Source organism: Melospiza melodia, chromosome 29 (assembly GCF_035770615.1).
Source record: "Melospiza melodia melodia isolate bMelMel2 chromosome 29, bMelMel2.pri, whole genome shotgun sequence".
Lineage (NCBI taxonomy): Eukaryota > Metazoa > Chordata > Aves > Passeriformes > Passerellidae > Melospiza > Melospiza melodia.
The window spans coordinates 2,795,412-2,821,369 of NC_086222.1; the positions used below are offsets into that span (position 1 = coordinate 2,795,412).

Genomic DNA, 25,958 nt, shown 5'->3' on the forward strand with positions numbered 1-25,958 from the left:
AAAACGCATTTATTGAGGGTATTTTGTGGGGTCTGGGTCCTTTCCTGCCAACTCCCCAGCTCCATTATTCATTTCCATCCCTCAAATCCATCATCAGAGCCATAAATCCTATTGGACTTTCCCTTTTTTTTTTGTTGGCTTTTTTGTTGTTGTTTTTTGTTGTTTTAACTCAGAACTTTACCCATTGTTTCTTCCTTCCTCATTCATTTTGCTTGCCTGGCCGTGGCACTTGGGGTTTGTGTGGTTATTTTTCTTATATTTATACTCTCCGCTGACTTAATTAAGTTGTTGCTCATTTCTTGGTCTTGCCAAGTTTATTGGCCCCACCAGGGCTTCCCAGTGCTCTCTTCCTACAAAACCACAGCTGCTGCCAGTCACCTGAGACCAGAAAAATGGGCAGGAAAAACCTCCTTTGGAAACTCAGCTTGACATTATGGAAGCAAAAGACAGGCAGAAAAATGATCTTCCCAACTCGGGTCAGTGGTTTTAGGCTGGATTCCTAAGAAAATAAGATTTAGGCATTTAGGGGATGTGGGTGGCCGTGAAGGGAGCTTGGATTTTTGGCAAACTCTGGCCCAGTTTGACAGATGGGGCTTTGCAGAGGTGCTGAAAATCTGGATTAGAGGGCAGTGCTGTGGGGAGCTGATGCTGCAAAGTTTCAGAGGAAACAGAAAATGCCATCCCACCCCACCACGCTGACCTGTGCAGAAATGAGATCCTGGTGCCTGGAATTCCCGGGGTTTGGGGGACATTGAGGAAAGCCCCTGGTGTTCCAACCTGTCCCATTCCCTGATCCTACACCTCAGGAAATTTCAATCCCCCATTCATTGCTCCTTCCCCCTGCTTTGCTCTCCTTGGTTTTGGGAATTCTCTTAGCAGCTTTCTCAGGGTCTGGAGTGAGATTTAACCGTTCACACCCCCAATAATAAAATCCCCAGCCCAGGATTTTCTCCACAGCTGCAGTGCCTTAACTCTGGCTGTGAAAACCCACAGGAGTTTCCCTTTAAAATCAATTTCTTGCCCTGCTTTGTTACCAGAGGGTGGGTTCAGCCCCCTGAGCCAGCTCTGCATGGGAATTTCCCATTTTTGACCCTTTTCTTCTCTTTTTGTGCCTTTTTGCTCCTCTCTTTGTGCTCAGTGTTGGCTGCTGCCTCAGATAGGGATTTATATTCCCAAAATCAGGTGAGATGAGGAGCCTGGAGGGTTTTTCCCTGTCTGCCCCAGAGGGATTTTTGGGATTTTTGTTTTTTGGGATGCAGGGATGGTCCCTCTGAGGTTGATGGACACATCACCACCTTCCTGCTCAATTTTTTTTCTGCAAACTCCAGGTCCCGGGGAGTGCAATTCTGATTTTATGTACACAAAACAGTTATTAAAGAAGATAAAAGAGAGATTGTGTTTCAAGCAGCAGGAACTAAAGCCCTCAGCTGCTTTTATCACGTCTCCCCTGAATTTGCTCTCTCAGGATAGCAGGAATGAGAGGGAAGCTCCATTTAAATGCAGATTTCCAGTGCTGGCCAAGAACAATAAATAGCCCTGTGCTCCCCTGACCAGACAAACATTATCAAACCTCTTTGTGGAGGAGATTTTATGTTTTCAGATCTTCTCTTTCTCCTTGATGAGGTGCTCTTTCCTCGCAGAGTAATAGCGTGTTGACGCCTTTTTATTTTATTTTTAAGCAGCACTTCAGAGATTATAATGGAAATACAATCCCACCTGTTTCTCCACTGGAGCTCCACTTGACAGCCCTGTAATGAGGAACTGTGCAAATTTCTTCTCCTTTACTGTACTGACGGCCTGGAGGGTTGATACTTTATTCAGCAGAGCAGAAAAGCATTAAAAAAAGGCAATTTTGGCAACAATTTTTAATCAGCTGACCCTGCAGCCTCGTGGGTGTGGAGTTCAGGAGGACGGGGAGATGTGGGGGCATCTCCTGGTGTTCCTCAGAAGGACTCTGAGGGTGTTTGGAGAATGAAATATTTTCCTGGAATTCTTTTGGGTTTCCTGGTTTGCCAAGGAAGGACTAGTATATATAAAACTGGTATATATATATATATAGTCCTTATATATAAGTACTGTGTATATAAAAATATATTGTATTATATTATATTATATTATAACATTGTATTTATATATAGGAATATAATATATAATATAAATATATTATATTTATAAAAATTATATTTCTATATAAAAATAGTATATATATTATATATAATACATAATTTTAGTATAGTTTAATTATATTTATATAAAATATAATATATATTATATTTATATATAAAAATAGAATATTTATTATATCTTATATATATAATTCTTTAGTATAGTTTTAATATAGAATTTTCTTTTTAATATAATATAGGTCATAAAATAATAAATCAGCCTTCTGAAACATGGAATCAAGATTTTCAGCTCTTCCCTTGCTGGGGTTCACTGCAAATTCCAGGGGGGATTTGGGATCTGCTCCAGGAACAGGGACAGGAGGAGAGGGAATGGCTCAGGGTGGAATGAGCAGGAATTTCCCCATGGAAAGGTTGTGAAATACTGTCAGGAGAAGCCCAGGGAGGTTTGGAGTCTCCATCCCTGGAGGTGTCCAGGGAAGGACTGGACGTGTGCACTCAGAGCTCTGGGCACAGGTTGGGTTTAATAATCCCAGAGGTTTTTTCCAAGTTCACTGATCCTGTGGCTGTGTTTACAGCATAAATCACGAGAGGTTGTAGGTGTGAGCTTAACCTGTCACTTGGGACATTTAGGAAATATTACAGGTACCTTTATGTGTTTTTCACTTGGAGGGACAGGTTATGAACAGTGAAATATCCTGTTTACCAAGCCAGTGCTGTGTTAAATCTGCATTTTCAAGAGATGCCTTGAGATAGAAATCGTGTTTCTGAGTATAACTTTCCATTTCAAAGGTATAAAAAGCATCTGAGAAAAATGTAAATTAAAAGAAAAAAAGCCTTGAAGGAAAAGGGGAAGGGGAAAGGTCAGCTGCACACAGTTTGTTGTGGCTCTGTGTAATCCTGGCAGTGGCATCTGTTCCCTGTTATTGTTATAAAAATGTGATTTCATTAGCTGTGGGATGAATCACGGGCTGGGGAGCTCTGCTGGAGCTGGCTCACAGCGGGCTCAGCCTGTCAGAGTGCATGTGCTGAGTCTGGCTGGGGCAGGCAGAGCTCCAGGAGGGCCCTGGGGGATGCAGGATGGAGCTCTCTGCTCCTCAGCCCTGCTTGGGGCCAGCTGGGGCTGCTCACGATGGAACTCAGAGCTGGCTGAGTGCCTGGGCACTGCCTCAGAGGGCGGCTGTGCCTCACCAGCCCGGGGGCACACAAGGACTGCTCAACTCCAGTGGCAGGTACTGGATCTTCTGGGCGGCTGGACTGGGCTGGACTGGGATTGCTGTGTCACTGCTGTGGCACAGAGAGGCACATCTGAGCTGGGTGGGATGAGGAATGGATTTGTGGGGCTGAGGAGTGGGCATGGAGGTTGAGAAATGGATTTGTGGGGGTGAGAAATGGATGGTGTGGGGTAGAGGAATGGACGGTGTAGGGTAGAGGAATGGATGGTGTGGGTGAGACATGGGCAGTGTGGGGCTGAGGAATGGATGGTGTGGGTGAGAAATGGGCAGTGTGGGGTTGAGGAATGGAGCTGTGGGTTAAGGAATGGAGGGTGTGGTGTTGAGGAATGGATGGTGTGGGATTGAGAAAGGGGCATGTGGGTTTGAGAAATGGGCATGGGGGGTGAGAAATGGATGGCGTGGGGTTGACAAATGGATTTGTGGGGCTGAGGAATGGGCATAGAGGTTGAGAAATGGATTTGTGGGGGTGAGAAATGGATGGTGTGGGGTAGAGGAATGGATGGTGTGGGTGAGAAATGGGCAGTGTGGGGTTGAGGAATGGAGCTGTGGGTTGAGGAATGGAGCTGTGGGTTGAGAAATGGATGGCGTGGGGTGAGACATGGACAGTGTGGGGCTGAGGAATGGATGGTGTGGGATTGAGAAATGGGCATGTGGGTTTGAGAAATGGGCGGTGGAGGGTTGAGAAATGGGCATGGGGGGTGAGAAATGGATGGCGTGGGGTTGACAAATGGATTTGTGGGGCTGAGGAATGGGCATGGAGGTTGAGAAATGGATTTGTGGGGGTGAGAAATGGATTTGTGGGGGTGAGACATGGAGGTGTGGGCTGGAGAAATGGAGGTCTGGGGTTGAGGAATGGATGGCCTTCCTCCTCCTGGAAGGAAGAGGCAGAAGAAGGGGTTGAGCATCTGCTGCCACAGGAAGGGCTTTGGCCACGTGGCCCCATCCAGTGTGGACTTGGGGGTGTGGGGCTTGGGGAAGCCACAGGAAACTCCTTGTGCAACTCCTACCCCAGCAGAGAGCTCCAATTCCTCTTTTCCCAGCTCCTTCTTTACCAGAGAGCTCCAATTCCTCCTCACCCCCATCCCTGAGGGCTGAAAAATCCCTGCAGGACAGTCACTAAAATCTGCTTTTCTCAGAAGGTGCCGTCCCATCCCTTGCATTTCTCCGGCTCCCAATTATACCTTTATTTTACCTCCTTCTTGCTGTTAAATCCTTAACTTTGAGCATTGCCTTTGAAATCTGTGTCTGGTGGAGATTTGCAGTGCAAGTCACCTGTTGCTTGAACCTTGATTGATTATTCCCAGCTACTCCAAAGGGATAAACTCTGGGTTGGTGCTTCTGGAGCGTGGATTTTGTGTTAATTGTGTGGGAATCTGTTAATTGCATGGTAAATCTGAGTAAATGGAATAAAAATCTGATTATTGCAGTACAAGGGATGTTTTTACTGTCAGAATTGGAACATCCCATGGGAAGAGAAGTTCTTCCTGAGGAAACCTCAGCCCCAGTGGCTTCACTCAGCGCCTGGGAAATCCTGAGCATCCCTGAGCCAGGCTCTGCAGGTCCAGGTGCTCCTGGCTCCCTCTGCAACATTTTCCTCATCATTCATGGAGCAGCAGTCCAGACTGGTGACATTTATCACAATGGGGAAGACAGAAGTGATTTTTGAGGGCAACCAAGTTCAAAGACTTTGCTGTAAGACTTCAGGATTAAAGATTTACTTGATGCATCTTCTCCTGTTTAATAGACAGGAAGAGATGAAAGGGAATTTCTAGAAAGATTTTCGTTCATACTTAATGATGCCACTATTAGATGAGCTTTGGCACAGTGTCCCAAGCCATGAAGCTTTAAAACCAACCTTTTTTAAACTTTTAATGACCTTTTTTCATCCTCCAGCTTTAATAGATAAAGATTAGTTCAGCCTCATTACCTCCCTAGTGCTGGGGGCTGGTTTAATATTTAGTTAAAGTAACCAGTCTCCCAAAATGAGCACACTTTGCTGGTTTCCCAAATCCCACAGGGAGGCTGGAAACTCTTCTGGAGTTTGATCTGAGTTGTGGAACTGCTGCTGCCACTTCCAGCCTGGATCCAGCTCTCCATCTGAATTCCTTTCTTTCCAAAACCTGCACTTTTTCCCTTTTCTCTTGTATTTGCTCCCAAAGTTCAAATTCAATCAGAGCTGAGTAGGTAAAAGAGTTTTGCTGTTGTTATTTTGGGTCCCTTTTCCTCCTTTTTCCTTCCTTCTTCACCTTCAGGGAAGTTTTCAAAAATAAGAATAGAAAAATCCCATCCTAAACAGAAATTTAAAAAAACTCTGTACAAACTTTTTTTTTTTTTGCTTAGCTGGCTTGAGGAAACTATTCCAAATGCTTTGCTTTTGACTATTTTTATACTTCAAAATCACTTAACTGTGCATTAGTGGAAGTGGATTTTGTTTGAAAGCTGCCAATTAGGAAAATACTTGAAAAAACATTCCCCAATTTAGTGATTTTGAAGCTTTAAATTAGAAACTAATGAATCTGAGAATGCTGACATCCTCTCCCCCAGTGCTGATATTTGTTTTCACACAGTCAGCACCTGAGCAGGAGCTGCATTTGGTGATGCTCATCATGGATTTACCCTTCCCTGGGAGCAGGGCTGCAGGAAAAGTTCCTGCGAGAACTTTCTCCTCTGCTTCTCTCCTGGAAAAGTGGAGTTGGTGGCAAATTGCTCTCCCAGCTTTGTTCTAATTAAAAGAAGTCATCAGCCATGTTAATATCCTAAACCCCCTGCTCCTGGCCTTGGAGGAAAGCACAACCCTTTTTGTGGCATAATGAGATTAAAAAGAACTCAAATTAACTCCCATAAAACTGGGAAAAGATAGGAAAAGAGGGAATTGTTGAGTTTCCTTCCCTTTTTCCTTCCCTTTTCCCTTTTCCTTTTCCTTTTCCTTCCCTTTTTCCTTCTCCCCAGCACCTGAGCAGTGCTGAAGAGCACCTCTCCCTGTGGAGGGATTTTTTGGGGGAGAGAAGACAAGAATTGGTATTTTTTTAATGCACAGAGCAAGCAGCAGCACTGCTCTCCCCCAGATAAAACAGAAAATCTGCGTTCTGGGGGGCACCTCCTGTTAGCCAGGATAAACCCACTGGGGTGCCAGCTCCTCGTCAAATTCTGCCCTGAATGCAGGCAATTTTCCGTTTGAAAAATATTTGTCCCTCCCCACCCAGTGCTGCTTCCTGAAATATCCCAGCTCCTCAGCACCCCAAAGGAGCCACCCCGGGGTTTTTGGGGACATTCTGCCGTCGTTAGGATGTGAGGCAGCTCCTGGATCTGGGTTTTTTGGGGTTGGGCAGCTGGATGAGCCTGTCTGGGAGCAGCCAGCCCGTGTGGCAGTGGGTGCTGGGAGCCTGGCAGCGTGGGTGGCTGTGCTGTGGCATTCCAGCAGGTAAAACAGAGATTTCTCTGCAGAGATTTCACCACCCACCTGTCTGGCAGGGCCTGGGGAGTGGGAGAAGCAGCGGGAAAGGCCACGTGTGGGAAGGGGGATGTGGCAGCTCTGGTGGTGACAGGAGCACAAACAGAGCTCCTGCAGGGATCAGGAGTGTGGGTGATGCTGGAGAGGAGACCTGGAACAGGGGCTGGGCAGAGTTAAAGGAATAAAAATTTATTAAAAGGGTTTTTAAAGATACACCTTGGGCTGTACAGGACCGTGGCCAAGGCTACACCCAAGATGGACTCCAGATCATGAGTTTTCACACTTTTATAAATTTTGTTCCATTTCCATATTGGGTTCATTGTCCAATTCCAGCTCCAGGTGATGCAGTCCCAGCCTCCCAGTTTGCTATCTGTTGTTCAATTTTCTGTTGTTTGTTGCTCAGTTCTCTGTTGTTTGCACTTTTTGGGCTGGAGCTGCAGTGGTGTCCTTGGTTCTGGGGCTGGACAAGGACTGTTCTGTGGGACTGAGCTGTGAGAAGAACTTCTAACACTTTACGTAAAGTTCAGAGCTCTATTCCAATGCAGTGTAGAATGTGGAAGACATGAAAGCTCAACATTAAGGCACCATGGGGATGAGGAGGAGGGTGCAGATCCCAAACCTAACCCGTGCCTACACCTTTTTGCCCCCCACAGCTGCCATCCTGGATGACCCCATGGAGTGCAGCAGAGGGGAGAGGCTCTCCATCACCCTGGCCAAGAACCGCATCAACCGCGCGCCCGAGCGGGCGGGCAAGGCCAGGGTGGAGGTGGACATCTTCGAGCTGCTGAGGGACAGCGAGTACGAGACAGCTGAGACCAGTGAGTACCAGCCCTGGGGTGCCTTGGGGAGGCTGGGGTAGAGCAGAGGCTGGAGGAGTTAAAGAATAAAGCAGGGATTTGTTAATAGGCTCGATGGATGCACCTTGGGCAGCACAAGAGCCCAGCCAGGGCTGCACCCAAGATGAACCAAAATGGTCCCAAAATGAACCCAAAATGGTCACAATATGAACCTAAATACCTCGGTTCATTTCCCAAATGGTCGCGAAATGAACCAAACATGAACCCAAAATGGTCCCAAAATGAACCCAAGGTGAACGCAAAATGGTCACAAAATGAACCCAAAGTGAACCCAGAATGGTCCCAAAATGACCCCAAAATGGTCCCAAAATGAACCCAAATGGTCATGAAGTGAACCAAACATGGACCCAAAATGGTCCCAAAATGAACCAAACATGGCCCCAAAATGAACCCAAGATGACCCAAAATGGCCCCAAAATGCACGAGTGCTCCCGGGGTCTCTCCCTGGGATCAGTTCTGCTCCATTTGCACCTTGCAGTTCATTGTCCCATCCCAGCTTTAGCCCATCCAGTCCCACCCTGCTTGTTTTTCTCTCTCCAGCCCACGGTGTTTGTGCTCCTGGGCTGAGATTTGGGTCATTTGTCCTTGGTGCCCAGCTGGAGCAGGAATTGTTTTGTCTCCCTGCTCTGTGCACAGAGCTCACCGTGCCCTGATGTGAACCCAGACCCACACACTAAAGCACAGAACCTGAAAAATAGAAAAACCTATATAAAATATAAAACCTGAGGCATCACCAGAGAGCCCAGCTCTCCTCCCAGGAGCCATCTGGCACTCTGAACTTGTGATTTTGTGGCAGTCAAAGGGGAACAGAGAGAAAAAACCCATCTCTGCTCCTTGCACAGAGCAGTTTTCATTTGAGATGGGTGAAATGTGCTGGTGCAAGCTCAGGCGTGGACTGAGAGAATCCCTGTCCCCAGGAAGCTTTGCCACCACTCAGTGGCTTGGGACAAATAATTTCCTTTAATCTGCCTGTCAATAAACAGGGGTGATGCTGATCCTTTGTCAAGAGCTTAATGGTGAGCAAACAAGAGACTCTCGCCAAGTTGGGTGCAATTAAGTTGTTTTTGAAACCCTGTGGAATCCTGTGTGTCAGCAAACAGAGCAGCTCTTCCTGGAGCTTGAGATTGGCAGCAGATTTATTTACACCAAGTGGAGTTCCTCAAGTGATGTTTGAAATCTTGAGGATGAAGAAGAGCTAATTTCCAAAGAGAGCAGATTTCCCAGTCACTTTCAAATCCCTGGATGAAGCTGTTCTTTATTAGGGTTGTTCCTCTGGATGTTCAATATGCCAGCTCTGTGCTGGTGAATAAAAAATAAATTTATGGTCGCAGTCCCACAGTTTGAAAGGAATCCTAAAGGTCTCTGGTAGTTTTTTTCCTGTAAGAGGGAAAATCCTTTGGAATAGGAAATCTTCCTTTTAAAATCATTTTAGAGTTCAAGGGAGTGCTATAACTTTTTATTACCAGTTGGCTCAAGAAAGCTGGAGGAATAATTTTAAATAATCTGGATTGTAGACTCGTTTCCTAATGATTCTGCCTTCCATGACTGTGTGATCTGCAGGGTTATCCCCAAAAGTTGTGGCAGGGTGTTGTGCTTTGGGGCTGGCTGGTTTTTCCTGGACTTTTGGTGACTTTTCTGCTCAGGGATCTCCAGGTAGAGCAGCTCTGTGGGGCTGTGGGATCAGCACATCGCTCCCTCATTTCCTGCACCAGCGTTTGCTCTATTTATAGGAGTGTGCAGCTAATAAAGAGACCTCAGCAAGAACCTGGGTTTATTTATAGAGCCTGTCAGGCAGCCCAGGCTGAGCCCAGCTCAGGCACCTGCACCCAGCCCGAACCATTTTTAAACATTTTCCTGGTTTTCCCCATCTCTGTTGTCCCCTCTTGTCCCCTAACTTGGCACAACATTAAGGCAAACCCAATTTATGTGGCCAGACCAATTAGGACCCAGTTTATCTGGCCAGACCAATTAAGATCCAGTTTATCTGGCCAGACCTTGCAGAAAGGATGGGAATTGCCAGGGAATCCCAGAATCCCAAACTGGAATGGGTTGGGAGGGACTTTAAGCTCATCCAGCTCCACCCTAAGCTGTCCTTAGACGCTTCCACTTTTGGATGGCAGCTTCTCTGGGCATCCAAAAGTGGCATTTTTACCCCAATTTTTGTTCTTTTCTCGTAAATATCCTGCTTGCAGCAGCACTCCTGGCCTCTAGTTTGGTTTTTGGGGAGCAGACCTGATTGCAGTGACCCCAGAGATGCTGTAAGGATCATCAGAAGGATTTCTGATTCATTTTCAGCCTGTGACACTGCTCAGGAATTCTTCCCCTGGAAGGTTTCTCCAGCAGAGCGACTTTAATTGGCTGAGAATGAAATATTATGTGAGAAATTGTTGTTTTCAGCAAATGTTTTGTGTGGGCAGAAATTGGGAAAAGGGCAAGTGAGGAAAAGGCATCTCCCATTTCCAGTTTTCACCTTGGGGTGATTTTCTTTGTTTCCTTTACTTGGGTTTTTGGAGTAGAAATTGCAGCAAATTGACTTGATTTTAGTGAATTTTGCAGTGTGTTATTTGCCTTTTCTTCAGAGGGGAAAAAATTGTCTGGAAGCTTTTCTTAAAAAAGAAATAATCTGGATTCTGTATGGCTCTGCTATTAATGTCACTGATGTTATTCTTGATTTATCCTGGTGGCAGAGGAAAATCAGATCCCCAAAGTTAAATTTCAAGGCTTTCATGGCTTTCAAATGCTTCAATACGTTGCTGGTTTTTGTTATGACACACAATATTAATAAAAACTGTTGAGATGTTTTAACCTGTGACTGCAAAGCTGTTTACAGCTGTTTAATACTGTTCTCACATTTCACACTCCTTGATTCACTGTTAAATATCACAGCTCTATGCTTAGCTGACAGATCTGGGAGTGCTGGGATTACACCACATACTCCAAATACAGGAAAAAAGAAGAATTTTGGGGAGAAAGGGTTTTTATTTGGGGAGTAAGCATTATTTTATTTATTTATTTATTTTAAATTTTATTTTTATTTTATTTTTATTTTATTTTTATTTTATTTTTATTTTTATTTAATAGTTTATTTTTAATTTTTAATTTTTAATTTTATATTTTATTTTATATATTTACTTTTTTTAATTTTTAATTTTTTATTCAATTTTATTTTTATTTTTATGATTATTCATTCTTTAATTTTATATTTGATTCTATTTTCTATTTTCTATTTTATTTTATCTTGTTATATCTTATTTTATATTTTATTTTATTTTTTATTTATATTCTTATTTTATTTTTTATTTTATTTTTACTTTACTTTTATTTTAATTTTTATCTATTTTTTATATATTATATTTTATTTTTATAATTATTTTTCCTGGCACCGTTTTTGTCCCATTTTCCCTTCTGACTGACTCAGGTGTTTTCATGTAAGAGAGCCCCAAAATCTGAGCTGCTCCAGCAGGTAAAATCCCAACCAATCCATCACATTCATGCCTGGTTTGCTATTCCAGCTTTAGACATGAACGAACACAAACTTTGGCTGTTCCTGTGTCATTTTAAGGAGGTTTCAATGAGAAGTTGTGAGCAGAGCCTTTATTTATTTTGGTTTTTTTGCTGTTTCAAGGAAAACCTGTTCTCTTCTTGTGTTTGATGTTCCAGCTCCTTTTGTGCAGCTCCAAAGTGACTTGTTTAATCATGTCTTTATCTAAACCACCTTGTTCCCTTTGATGTCTGGGCAGGACACATTTCCCTGCTTGTCACCCTGTCCCCTCTGGCCTCCTCAGCCTTTTAAACTCCTCTTTGTTGTGAATCCAGATAAAGTAACCAGGCTCCCAAAATAAACACATTTTGCTGGTTTCCTAAATCCCACAGGGAGGCTGGAAACTCCTCTGGAGTTTGATCTGGGTTCTGGAACTGCTGCTGCCACTTCCAGCCTGGATCCAGCTCTCCATCTAAATTCCTTTCTTTCCAAAACCTGCACTTTTCCCTTTTCTCTTGTATTTGCTCCCAAAATTCAATCAGAGCTGAGTAGGTAAAAGAGTTTTGCTGTTGTTATTTTGGGTTCCCTTTCCTTTTTCCCCCCTTTCCTTTTTTCCCCTCCTTTCCTTTCCCCCCCGCCCTTTTCCTTTTTTTCCCCCCTTTCCTTTTCCCCTCTTCACCTTCAGGCAAGTTTTCAAGGTTCTCAAAAATAAGAATAGAAAATCCAGGGCAGGTCAGGCAGCAGCTGGAGAACTGGAGATTTTTGATTTATCCACACAATGGATATTTCAGAGTGCTCTTCCAAAGGGTCTTTTCAGTGTTGTTGACTCCAACATGTTGGTTTTTTTTAATTGGTTTTTTTTTTTTTTTACCTGTCCCACTATTTGTGGACATAAATTATTTATTTATGCTTCAGTTTTGTGTTCAGTTTCATTTTCAGCCTGTTCTGGTTATCAGGGAAGGAATGGTTGGGGTTGGAAGGGACCTTAAGGTTCATTTTTTTCCACCCTTTGCCATGAGCAGGGACATTTTCCATTATCCCAGTTTGCTCCAAGCCCTGTCCAAGCTGGCCTTGGACGCTTCCCCAGCCTCTCCAGCCCTCTCTGGTGTCAGATTCCTGTCAGGAAGCACACGGGATGCTCCAGGAGCATCTCCAGAACCTCTTTCCTTTATGCCCTTGGTGTTTTCTCTCTGAGAATCCCATGGCCAGTCCCTGTCTCTGGAGATCTCAGCTCTGTTTTGCAGTCAGGGAGCTCCTGAGGTGTTTCCACACTTTGCCTGCTGGTTTGTTTTGAATTATAACCAGGAATCCTCTGTGTGTTCTGTTTGAAACCCTGCTCAGGTATCTGTGTGCTCTCAATGAGATGATTCTGCCCCTGGGGTGGCTCCTCTCTCTGGAGGGACCTTCCAGGCCTGCTTTGAACAGGGCAGGATTCATGGAAATGTTTTCCTGGGATCTCGGGAAGAGAAAGACGCTCTGGCCATGTCTGAGGGGATGTGAATACATTTATCACCAAGAGCTCCTCGTTTGTTGTGCTTTTTCATGTTCAAAAATAAGTTTGCAGCTCTGCCTTCCTTTAGAAAATCTCTTGCTGTGTGCCAAGTGCCCAGATGTGGATTTAATTCCCAAATTCACTCGTGGAAATGGTTGGGCACTGCCCTGCGGTACAAAAGGAGGGTCCCTGTGCCCTGAGCACACACGTGATCCAGATCTGAGGAAGAGAAAGGCACTCTGGCCATGTCTGAGGAGTTGTGAATACATTTATCACCAACAGCTCCTCATCTGTTGTGTTTTTCATGTTCAAAATAAGTTTGCAGTTCTGCCTTCCTTTAAAAAATATCCTGCTGTAACCCAAGTGCCCAAATGTGGGTTTAATTCCAAAATTCACTCGTGGAAATGGTTGGACACTGCCCTGTGCCCTGAGCACACACCTGATCCAGGATGGTAAAGAGGTTTTTAAAGTGATGCCACTTCAATTCCAGCACTTTTGAGACCCTGAATTCTAAACAACATCAAAATTGGGGCAGAAACTCGGAGCTGCTGGAGCCTGCAGCATCCCAAAGGGCCCTGCACAGCCCTCAGCTTCTGTGGTGTTGGCGTATGGAGGGATTGGAGTGGCAGGGCTCTGGAATTGTCCATGGTTACAGTCCCTGGGAATATTGGATGGATTTTGGATACAGGTCCAACATTTCCACGCGCTGCCAGTGCTTGTGTGGATGCCCATGGCAGCAGCAAGGTCGAGCCTTTTCTCCCTGAGAGCCCTGACAGCACCAGGTAAAACAGGAAATGTGCTTGGATTACAAGAGAATCTTTCCAAACGTGCTCAAAACCTTTGCCTCAGGCACCTCCACTTTGTTTCCACTCATTTTCCTTCGTTTTCGTGGATGTTTCCCCCCTGGTAGTGATAAGCCAGGTCTTTTTTTTCCTCCAGTTGTTGCAACCCTGTTGCTATGGCTGCTTAACCCACTTTTTGTTCCTGCTGGGAGGCACGAGGAGAAAATCAGTCGCCAAACTTTCCCCCTTGCACGCCGCAACAAAATTCTCCTCAGGAATTTTGTGCTGGTGACCTGTGAGAAATGGAGAGCTTGGAGCAGCTCCTTCCTCGTGGATGCTGAATGGCAGAGCTGAGAGGCACTGATGAGTGCTGCTTTCAGCCTGGTGCTCCTCATTTAAAAGGATCTTCTGGAGAGCTTTAAGTGCCTGTAAATTTTTTAAGCACGGAGGAAAAGCAAGCCCTGGATTCCTTTGAAGATGCTGCAGAAAAAAAATATCCCTCCATAGGAGATTGAGTTGTTGGAGGGAGAGGGAGCTGAGGAGGAAGGAAAACCCAAGAGGAGATGTTTGCATTTCATGAGCACTTTCTGTAAGAAGTTGGAGCAATCAGCAGGGACTGGGGAGGATAAGGAGTTTTTTCCCTTCAAAAGAGAAGCAAAACCAATTCCCCAAAGTGACAAATTAAATGAGATTTGGGCCTCATTTTCCAGGCTGTGGAGGAGAGTAAGGCCAGAGATCACAGAATGGTTTGGATTGGCAAACCTGACAAATCATCTTGTTCCAGCTCCTGCCATGGGCAGGGACAACCTTGGGCACTTCCAGGGATGCAGGGGCAGCCACAGCTTCCCTGGGAAAACTTGAATTCACTCCCCAAACCCCAAACTTGCTGTTCTAGCTCACCCCAAGCACAGTGAGCTTTTATTCCCCTTTCAACCTTGATTTAAAGACTCAAAGTCACTAAAACCCCATCCCTAATCTGCAGCTTGGCAGTCTTGATGATGAATTTGCTTTACTACCAAAAAAAACCCCACCATGTCCAGATTTTAATTTTTCCAGCTCAAATAACTCTTCACAACCCTCACAAGAGTTGTTCTGAGGTGCAAGCCAGGGGAAGAGGCAGGTTTGATAGTGATGACAGCTGAAATCTCAGCTTTGGGGTGCAGTGCTTTGGTTTTTGTACACAGAAACCTTGTGAGCTTGCTGTGGCCATAACTCTCAAGATTTTTGGTGCCTCTTTTCTCCCTTTTGGTGCCTCCTTTCTGCTCAGAAAGATTCCAGTTGAGCAAATGTGGTTTTGTCTGGGGAAAAGATGAGTGTTTGAGGATGATGAGGCAGGTCAGCTCTCAGGAGGCTTTTGGAGCTCAGGGATTGAGGATGATGAGGGGCTCTCCCCTCCTGCTCAGGAGGTTTTTCCTGCTCTGAAGAAAAGGTTCTGAGTGATGCAGGGGATGGGGATGGCAGCAGGGAGGTGGAAGTTCAGCTGGATTTGTGCTGTGAATTAAAAGGACCCAAAACCCCCTTGCAGTTTAACCCGGGAAGAGATTTAACTTCAGTTTATCAGGTGTTTTTTATGGCTCTGCTAACCTTGGTGGCAGGGAGCCAGAAGATTTCACTACTGCCAGCAAGAAAACAACACCAAACAAATGAAAACCAGCAATGAAATCCTTGTTTTTACCACTGAGCTCTGCAAAGATGAGGGGAAAAATTGCTACAAGCCTGTTGGATGCTTTAAAGCCAGGGCACTGCTGTGTTTAGCATCTTTCCATAAAGTTTAGTTCATGTTCCTGACCTGGGGACAAAAAGGGGTCAGAGATGAAGATTCTGGGGTTTTGGGGAGAGTTTAGGTGGGGTTTTAAAACTGGGGGAAGATGGACAGTGTTACAGGCAGCGTGACAGTGCTTCAGGGGGAATAAAGGGATTTCGGGGATGAAAATGGCACAGAGGGTGCTGTGTGAAGGAGGTGAGGCTGTGTTCTTACTGAGCATGGCAGTCTGCTGGAATTTGGGTGAATTCTGACCTCTGCTCCCTCTCTTGCTGCCCACAGTGTGCCAGATCCTCCCCAAAGGCGTGGTGGGAGTCCTGGGACCTTCCTCCAGCCCAGCCTCCAGCTCCATCATCAGCAACATCTGTGGGGAGAAAGAGGTGAGTGGGAAATTCATTTGTGATGTCAGCATGGTGCATCACCCTCCTCCCAATGCACAGACCTTTGAAACGTCTCCCTTTCCCCTCTGCTGCCTCTTTCTGCCTCCCTTTTCCTCTCTGCACCCCCTTTTGCTCCTCACATTCATCCCCACATCCCCACTGAGGGCTGCACAGCCCAAAGCTCACCCTGCTGGATGCAAACCCAAATCTCCTGTTATGCTTCGTGCACGTTCTTGGGGAGCTTTATGTTTACTGCTCTTCCACCCAGTTCAACCCCTTTTTTTATCTCTGTCCAGGCTATGTGCTGGATTTAATATTTTATAAGCCCTGAACCTGCCTACACGGATCTGGCTCTGCACTCTGGAGAAGAAATTGAGTTTTCTTCTCACAGTTCATCCCTTTAAAGGCTGATAACATCTCTCAGCCATTTAGTGGCTCTCTCTGGAGCTCAGCCTTCCAACAGAGGAGGCTGGCACCGAGCACTGTAAATAATTTGCATTCACAAATGAGTGCTGGTTGTTGTTCCTGGGGGTAGGAAGGGATGGATGGGAGGGATCCTCCAGCCCTGAAGCACGGGGCTGCAGCAGGAGGGGTCTCCTGGGGCTGTTTTGTAGTGTTTTCTCTCGCTAAATGCGCTGGACTTGTTCTCCATGCCAGGAAAGGCAACTCTGCAAGTGGTTTTCCTCTGAAATTCAGATTCATTCTGAGTCTCTGATCTGATGCTCCTGATTTTTATTTATTTTCTTTTTTCTGCAGAAAGGACAGGTGAGTTCTGGTGCCCTCCTGAGGTGTTTGGTGCTCTCCGTGAGATGTAAACCTGCAGGAACTCTGTGGGATTTACGTCCCAGGAGCATCAGCTGGGGCACAGAGCCCCCTGTGCCTGCAGCCACCCCTCGGGGACCGGGATCAGTGTCCCCAGACAAGCACTGGAGGGACTGATGGTCCGGGGGATGAACCTGTCCTATGTTACCCCTCTCACGCCCAAAGAATGTCCAGAAAGGGGAATTGCACAGGGATAGAGCTCTTGGAAAGGAGAAGAGGGTTTCTGGGATGAAGGCAGGGCTGATGTCTTTTGTGGATTCCTTCCACACAAGAATCCCTTTCCTTTCCCCTGTCCCAAAAGGGGAATTGCACTGGGACAGACCTCCTGGAAAGGGGACGAGGGTTCATGGGGATGAAGGCAGGGACTGACCAGGGCTGTGCTCTGCTCTGATGTGTTCTGTGGATTGCTCCCACACAAGAATCCCTTTCCCCCATTCCATAAAGGGCAATTGCAGTGGGACAGAGCTCTTGGAAAGGAGAGGAGGGTTCCTGGAGATGAGAGCGGGGGCTGAAAAGGGCTGTGCTCAGCCCTGATGTGTTTTGTGGATTCCTTCCACACAAGAATCCCTCTTTCCCTGTCCAGAAAGAGGAATTGCACTGGGGCAGAGCTCCTGGCAAGGAGAGGAGGGTTCCTGGGATGAAGGCAGGGGCTGAACACTGAACAGTGGTGGATTCCTTCCCCTGTCTCTGCCCCTCTGAGCCCCAGGCTGGTCTGGATCCCTCCCAGCAGTGATCAGGAGCTGCCAGGAGCTGCCCTGTCTTCTCTGGTTATGGAAATCCACCTTTCCCTCCTGGCTGAGGGCTGCGGGCTGGAATCAAGGCGGATAGCAGCTTATTACTCCTTAACTTCGCCCTGCTTAGCAGCAGCTCCTGCTGTTACTAACGCAGCCTTGAGGAGCTGCTAATGGGCTCTCCCAGGAGGGGAGAGGAGGGAGCCAGGGGCTGATGGCTTCCGAAGGACCTGACACGCTGCTAACAAAGCTGTGGCAGATGTTTCCCTTCCTCCGACTTCTGCTTCTTCCAGGATAATTCACCTGGCAGGAGGAAAACAAGATTGCCTCTCTTAATCTGGCTGAGCCTGGAGCGTCTGGGCACGGTCTGTGTGTCTGCCCAGTGCTCCATCCATGGTCTGCTTTGCATTTGTAGGGAGGAACGATGAGGAGGACTCCATCTTATCAGAAGGCTAATTAATTACTTTATTATACTATATTATTCAATACTATATTATGTAAGAGTCGAAATGAGGAATGTGGGACTCCAGGGGACCTCCAAAATGCAGTTTATTGTATCCAAAATGCAGTTTATTGTATCCAAGACATTGCAGCAGTCCAGGGTGGTGGGTGACAGAGCTGTGCCTACAGCTGTCAGCTCCAGCTGCAGGCAGGCCCGGAGACCCCGAGTTTAGGTTACAATGCATTATAGACTTTTCTTTTGGTCACAATGCATTATATACTTTTCTTTGGTGAGCATCTTCATACAGCAGAACCAATCTATACCTTAACTTTTACCTCTAGCCTATCATAACTGCTATAATTACCATATTCATGTTACTGTTCTCCAATCACTAAAAGTCAGTACATTACAGGTTAAGCTAGAAGTTGTTTTTCAGTTTTCTTGCACTGGAAAATTCGGAGACCTTTTTCTCCTTGCCACATTTGCTGCCTTGTTTGCCTGTGCTCTCTTTCTGCTTGGTAAAAACATCTTCTCGTTTGGGGTGGGTTTATCCTTTGCTCTAAGCCATACAAACCCCTTCTAACTAACACACCCTTTGCCTCAGTGGTTATCCAGTGAGACTGGCTCAGCAATTCTTTTCTTCTATATCCAACTTGCTTTTATTTCTATTCCTTCTTCAGTTTCTACATTCAAAAATCTCTCTGCCAAGCGCACATATCTGTGAGACTTTCTTGTCAAACTTTCATCCTTCCCAACAATATTACACTATATTACATTACATCTAAACTGAATCTGCCAAGCACTCAACTCAACTGCCCAGAATCTCATGACTGTCAGCCCACAGTTCTGACAGACACGTGGCCCTGATAGGCCAAGGAAACAAAACCCCATCACTGTGGGTAAATTTCCATATTGGATTCTACTTTGGCACAAACACAGGCACAGCAAATGAGATAAGAATTGGTTTGGTTTTTTTTCTTTCTCTGAGGTTGAGAGAATGTGAAACCCAGGAATATTCTTGGGAAGAATCGTGCCTTGCTTTTCTCTGTGAGGAGGAATGTGGCTGCAGCCTGCAGGATGTGCAGCAGAGCTCCCTCAGATTGAGCCCTGCGCCTTCCCAGCTCCCAAAACTCCCCCTGGAGCACATCCTGCTCCAGCTGCTGCTTTGCTACACCCATCACAACCCCAGTCCTGTCTGGTCAGAAATGCCCAAAGCTTCTGGCTGCTGTGCTGTTCCTCCCCTGCCCAGCCTCACCAGCGCGGGGTCATCTCATTCTTGCCTTCCTCTGTGATGGTGTTCACAGGGGTTCTTGGATGAGGGGAGAGATGAGGATCTGACTTCATGTTTCAGAAGGCTTGATTTATTATTTTATGCTATTTATTACATTAAAACTATACTAAAAGAATAGAAGAAAGTATTTCATCAGAAGGCTGGCTAAGAATGGAAAAGGAATGATAACAAAGGTTTGTGGCTCGGGCTCTCTGTCCAAGCCACCTGACTGTGATTGGCCATTAATTAGAAACAACCACATGAGACCAATCCCAGATGCACCTGTTGCATTCCACAGCAGCAGATAACCATTATTTGCATTTTGTTCCTGAGGCCTCCCAGCTTCTCAGGAGGAAAAATCCTAAGGAAAGGATTTTTCATAAAAGTTGTCTGTGACATTCATCTCTGCTAATGAATTACCTGGTTGGCCCCTCCATGCAGAGGGCAGGGCTGGGTTCAGGGCCCTGGGTGATCCCTGTGTCTCTGCACAGCATCCTCCTCCAGCAAAGGCAGGTCCCAGCCACAATAAGTGCCCCAGCTAATTAGGCTGAGCTCACAGGGAAGGTTTCCTGTGCTGTAATCACAGTCCCTGGTGCCTTTCTCTGAGTGGCTCAGCAAGACTCTTCCTGCTCTGCTCCTTCCCGTGGTTTTTGTTGCTGTGATAATTATTTTCCTCTGTTGCTGCACGAGTCCCACCCTCCCCTCTTGACTCCCGTGCTGCTGCTGCAGTTTTATTGGGATATTCCACTTCCTGCCTGCTGTGTGCTTCACACCACAGGCCCTTTATCGCAGATTTACTTGTTTTCATTTCTACTTCCTCTTTAATTATATTTTCCTTCCTCAGGTTCCTCACTTCAAAGTGGCTCCAGAGGAGTTCCTGAAGCTGCAGCTCCAGAGGTTCACCACCCTCAACCTGCACCCCAGCAACACCGACATCAGCGTGGCCGTGGCAGGAATCCTGAATTTCTTCAACTGCACCACTGCCTGCCTCATCTGTGCCAAAGCTGAATGTAAGTCTTGGTTTTCCTGCCCCTCTGCTTCATCTCCTCTTTGTTTGGTCCCAGCTCCTCATGTCTCTGCTCAGAGCAGCTTTTCCACTCCAGTTTCTCCACCCTGGTGCCCCGTGGAGTGTGGGAATCCACAAAATCAGAGGGTTTTGGGAAAGCTGCAAAAGGCCTCAGAGACAGCAGAACTGTGATTAGAGCTAAGCAGCAGCCATGAGATAGGTCAGCAGAAAAATTATTTAAACTGTAGAAAAGCAAGGACAAATAGAACAATGGTCTGTGTATTAATGCTTGGCTAGAATAACTCTCTAAGCTACAGAAAAGTTTATCTAGTGAGAAATTAGGAAGGTTGAAGCTTAATAATGGAGCTCTGTGCATTGTGTTTTAAGGCTTACAAGCAGTTATTGTATCCTAAATAAGCTAGCATTGTTTAACCAAAGGTACGTGTGCTTACAGTGGTTGGATAGAACTACTGTCAATATAGAACATATACTATACAGATATAAATACTGTCAATGTGCTTTTGCTTTGTGTGATGGGTCAAAAAACTTATAAACTAAGTTATAACATTAAGTTCTGAGTCTGCTACCTGGGATGTGAGCTGCTGGCATTTTCCCATTGCCATAACCATGTAATGAGGCTGATGCTGGAAAACAAAACAGCTCAAGGCAGTTCCACAGCAGCCCCATCCCATTTGTGGTCTGTAAATAGCCCTCGCCAGTGTCAATGGAGGAGTTTTTCAGAGGAGGAAAGGGGATGGGTGGAGATGATCCTGCCTTCTGTTTGCCCATCTGAAGAGTGTTTTGCTTCCACAGATGGGGCTTTGGGTAAGAAAAAGAAAAAAATTTAAGAAAGGCGTAGGCCTGTTTCTGGAGGTTATTTTTAGGCAAGTAAAGCACTTTGAAATGTGGCTTGCTCAAAGCCACGTGCAGTTTGTGTGGCCTGAAAGTGGGATTTGAGTAACAGTCAGCACAGAGCATCCTCCTGGCTCTGCAGCCTGCATCTGCTGGGGACTGTGTGTCTGGACAATGGGCCTTCCACCTCAGCAGGGCCACATCCATTCCTGCAGGGCCAGATCCACCTGAGCAGGGCTGTATCCACCCTCAGCAGGGCTAGATCCATCCCTGCAGGGCCATCACAACCTCAGCATGGCCATATCTATCCCTGCACAGCCTTTTCTATCCCTGCAGGGCCATCTTCACCTGAGCAGGGCCATCTCCTCTTCACCAGGACCATCTCCACCCTCGGCAGGGCCAGATCTATCCCTCAGCAGGGCCATCTCCACCCTCGGCAGGGCCAGATCCATCTCAGCATGGCCAGATCCACCTCAGCAGAGCCATCTCCTCCTTAGTAGGGCCAAATCCATCTCAGCATGGCCAGATCCACCTTGCCAGGGCCATCTTCACCCTCGGCAGGGCCATCTCCTCCTTGACAGGGCCGGATCCATCTCAGCAGGGCCAGATCCACCTCAGGAGAGCCATCTCCACCCTCGCCAGGGCCATCTCCACTTTGACAGGGCCATCTCCTCCTCAGGAGGGCCCAAGCCATCTCAGTAGAGCCATATCCATCCCTGCAGGGCCATCTCCACCTGAGCAGGGCCATCTCCTCTTCACCAGGGCCCTCTCCACCTCAGCAAGGCCATCTCCAACTGAGCAGGGCCACATCCACCTCGCCAGGGCCATCTTCACCCTCTGCAGGGCCATCTCCTCTTCACCAGGGCCATCTCCACCTCTCTAGAGCCATCTCCTCCCTCTCCAGGGCCCTCTCCACCTCACCAGGCCTGTCTCTATCCCTGCAGAGCTCCTGCTGTGGCAGGAGCAGGCTCAGCATCCCTGATCTCAGCGTGTCCTGTGCTTTCTGAGGTCACCGTGCAGCGGATTTGGGGTGGCCACAGGAGCTCTGGGGTTTGGCAGCCACAGCAGCCTGGGAAAGGGGCTTTGGAAAGGCTCCTGGGTGCAGGGACAGCTTTGGGATTGTGTAGGACATGAAATAAAACAACACTCGCGCTGGAATCTCCAAGGTAAAAAGGAGGGAAGTTTATTTCCTGACTCCAGCATTTATAGATTTCCAGAAGTGCCAGTGGATTGGAAGGTGACAGTGCCACCTCTCCAATGACACTGCACAAACCAACAGCCCATCAAATTAGAGAAAAAAAATGTAAACCAATAATTATTCATATAAAACTGTGTGAGAAAGTTCATTACAAGGATGTAAACTTAGATAAACACCTTGGAAGAACAAGGTGACAGGAATGCTGCTCTGTGACTGGGCCAGCACCATTCCCAGTTAGCAAACTCCCCAGCAGCAGCAGCTGATGGAAGATTCCTGCGCAGGGACTCAGGGACCAGAAGTGTTTTTAGCTCCTCTTTGTGTTTTCTGTGCCCCAGGGCAGTAGGCTGAGGTGGGTCAGTAAATCACCCTCAGTGAGCAGCGCTCACATCCACCCCAGGAAAGGCCCTGGCTCGAAATGATGCAATTAAAATCATGCAAATGGTCTCCCACATCACTCCCAGAGCTGGAATTTTTCATTGTCTAACCTTAACCTTAAGCAAGAAGGGAAGCAAAGATAATTAGGTTTTCTCAGCTGCCATGCAGGAGGCTCAGGGCTCTGCACCCCTGCCCTGCTCCTGGGCCAGGAGTCTCCCACTGGAATTAACATGATTAATATGATTTTTACTTAGCTGGATCAAACCCTCTTACCTGAAGCAATCCAATTTATTTCGCTCTGGTGCTGCTGGATAACTCAATATTTAGGCTGTGCTGAGTCCTTCCCAGACCCAGGGAAGCAGTGGGACAGGAGCCTTTCATCCTCCCAGCTCTTTGTGCTCAGCAAGGAGCTGATCTGAGCCAGGCTTGAAGCCCAACACGCCCTGACTGTAACAGAGCACAGACGAGGCTTAATTGAGCTTCATGTAGGAGCACAAACCTTGATTTTCCCTTAGGACATGCACTGCTCCTAAGCTCAGTCCTTAAACAACTAACTGGAGGCATTTCAGGCTTTTGGAAGGTTCCCTTGAGGCAGCTGAGGGGAGCATGAGAGCTGCCTGCTCATCAGTGAGGAAATGCTGCTTTGAGGGATGTTGTTGTTATTTAGATCCCAGGAGGGGCAAGCTGGAGCTGCTTTGGTTTAAGTGTGAGGCTGTGATGGGACCCCCAGGCCGTGCCCTGCCACACTCACCCTGTCACATCCTTCCTCTGGGGATTGGATGTGATTTCCCCTGGCAGGAGCAGAAAATGACCCTTAAACTTGGGCCAGCCTAAGTGCAATGCCCTGGGGAATGTAAAATGTAAATGAGATTTGTGTGACTCGGTTTGGTGGAGAGAATAAGAGTATCTGACTCAGTTTCTCTGTGGTGTTCAAGAATTAGCTGGTTTGGGAGCTGCTCTGGAAGGTTTTGTGTGGTTCCACAGAAACCTTAACCCAAAAAGGCAATTAGAGGAGTGCAGGGACTTTTTAGGAGCTTCTGTGATTGCCAGAGGAGAGGGAATAACACTCAGTGCTTGGGAAGGGTGACCAGGGTGGTGAGGTCCGAGACCTTGCGCACATCCTTGGTCCTTTTTTAAAAGTTTTATTTTTAATTCAAACACCCAGGGAGACGAAGCAACGTTTTGGGATTAAAAGCAAAGCTGGATGATGGGAATGTTCTCTTCCCAACCATCCATGTCCAGGAGTGGAACCATCAGCAGCCCTGCAGCTCCTCCATCAGCAGGAGCATTAAATAGGGATGTGTTTGAACTCCAGGACAGCCCCAGCTCCTGCCTTTCCTCCTTCCCAGGAGCATTGAACACTGTATTTGTACTCCAGAGATGTATTTGAGCTCCAGGACAGCCCCAGCTCCTGCCTTTCCCCCTTTCCAGGAGCATCTCTGCTGCTGAGAGCTCAGGAGTGAGGCTGCTCCTGCCAGCTCCCGATGTTTGCATAAGAAAAAAATCAAATAATCAAGGTCAGGACTTGCCACAGGCCAGCCTTAACCTCTCTCAGAGCTCCCCATGGGAGTGTTGGAGCAGCAGGTGCCTGGTGCAGCCTCTGTGTGCTCACTTTGGTACTTCAAAGGTGCCAGGAGGAGTCTGCGAGCCTTTGTGGGGTTCACATCCCTCTGAAGTGCCAGTCTGGCAGCAGCAGCAGCGAGAGTCTCACATTCTCTCAGCATCAAACAAAGGGGAATCTCTGCACAATAGAGACTTCCCTGCACACAGCAAGAGCAGCTGCAAGCAGGAGGCTGGATGGGGCTACAGGTAGGATCTAATGTGCTGGAAATGGTAATTTCCTCGAGCTGAAGGCAGAGATCAAATGTTTCTCTTTTTTTTTATTATTATTTTTTATTCTCCTTGTTCCACTTCTTCCTCTCTGTGCCTGATGAGCTTTACAATTTTTTTCCTGGGTTTCACAGCAGCAGAGTTTGCTGGGATGAGCTGCAAGCAAACTTGGTAGTGTCAGGGCTGTGATTTCCAGCAGCCCTGTCTGGCCCCCTGCAGATGTGGAATGAGGTGAAAATAAACCCTTCCACATCCTCGAGGGTCAAATGGAGGGCTTAGGAAAAACTGTTCACCTGGGGTAGAAGACAGAATAAGTGTTCAGGTGAGGTCCTGGTGTGTTGTGAGCAGAGTGAGTTCTCTGCCGGGTGAGGAAGAGGAAGGAGCTGATGTGACCCCGAGAAGCCCTGGCACAGCTGGTTTATAACCCCTTGCTGTGCTCCTACTGTACCCAGAGAACAGGGGAGAGGCAAGGGCATTGCCAGGAGCCCAGAGCAAGCTCAGAGTGCTTTAAACCTCTCCCTGGGAAGGAAGGGTTCCTCATCTTGGATGTTCCCCTTTTCCTGCCCTGCTTTGTTCCCTGGTGAAGTCCTTGAGAGCAGAGCTCCAGCACTGATCCCACCCTGCTGTGACCCTCCCCTGCCTCCTGACCTGCTGGGGAATGAGTGGATTCGTGCAGTCAGAAATAAGTCAGGTTAAGAGTAAAGCTCTGACTTGAGGGTTAATTTGCCTCTCTGGCAGCTGGGCTGTGACCCTGCTGATGGTTCTGTTTCTCCCGCTCTGTTTCCCCCCCGTTTTGGGGTTGTCTTCCTGAGGGGATGGGGTGTGTGGCTATGCTGTCTGTGTCGTGCTGATGAATCCATCTGCTGGTTCCTCTGGTCAATCAAACTTGGCAGGAGGTGATTTCTTGATGAAACTCAGCAGCTGGAGACAAGAGAGGCTCTATCAAAGCTGTTTTCTTGACTAACAAAATCTGCAGCAGGAGTTTTGACATCTTATTAGGCTTCAAGGCAGCTGTGTTGGAAGGAGCCCTTGACGTGCCCATCCTTATTTTTGTCACGATTTTTTAATGTTGTACTTTTGCAGTGACCTCCAGCTCTCAGCAGAGCTTCTCATCCCCTTGGAAGAGAGCAGCTGCCCCATCAGAGTGCTCCAACAGCTCCCAAAAAAGTTGCCCCTTCCTGGACACTTAATTTGGGAGCTGGAAATGCAAAGGCTGAGGGGGAGGAATAATCCTCCAGTAAACAGAACAATCCAAAATGCAGGGAGATAATGGAGACCTTGTCTGGACCTTATATTGAAGTTCTTATCTCTTCCCAAGAGGGGTTTGGGACCACTTTCTTTTCCTGGAGAAGAGCTGGGGTACTCCATCACTTCTCCTTCCCTGCTGGACCAAACAATGGCTCCTAAATCCTTTCCACTTTTTTTTTTTTTTTTTTTTTTTTTTTTTTTTTTTTTTTTTTTTTTCCTGAGGAGCAGCTGAAATAGTTTTATTATTTCTCATTCCCTGCTGGACCCAGAATTGAGCCCCAAATCCTTTTCTTCCACTCCCTTTCTCTGGGGAACAGCTGGAATAACTCCAGTATTTATCATTCCCTACTGGACCCAGATTTGAGCCCCAAATCCATTCCTTTCCTCTCTCTTTTTGTGAGAAACAGCTGGAATAACTCCATTATTTGTCATTCCCTACTGGACCCAGATTTGAGCCCCAAATCCATTCCTTTCCTCTCTCTTTTTGTGAGAAACAGCTGGAATAACTCCATTATTTGTCATTCCCTGCTGGACCCATAATCGAGCCCCAAATCCTTTTATTTCCTCTCCCTTTTTCTGAGGAACATTTGGAGTAACTCCAATATTTCTCATTCCATGCTG

The 25,958-nt window shown here is 46.8% G+C and overlaps 1 protein-coding gene across 1 annotated transcript in view; it reads left to right on the forward strand.

The window, feature by feature from the left end:
* The window catches only part of GRIK4 (glutamate ionotropic receptor kainate type subunit 4), a 152,675-nt gene that overhangs the window by 62,870 nt on the left and 63,847 nt on the right, over positions 1–25,958 (forward strand). Inside the window, 3 exon segments of the mRNA XM_063178248.1 lie at positions 7,463–7,627; positions 15,466–15,563; positions 19,673–19,838. Of these exon segments, the coding sequence (XP_063034318.1) occupies positions 7,463–7,627; positions 15,466–15,563; positions 19,673–19,838 (429 nt within the window).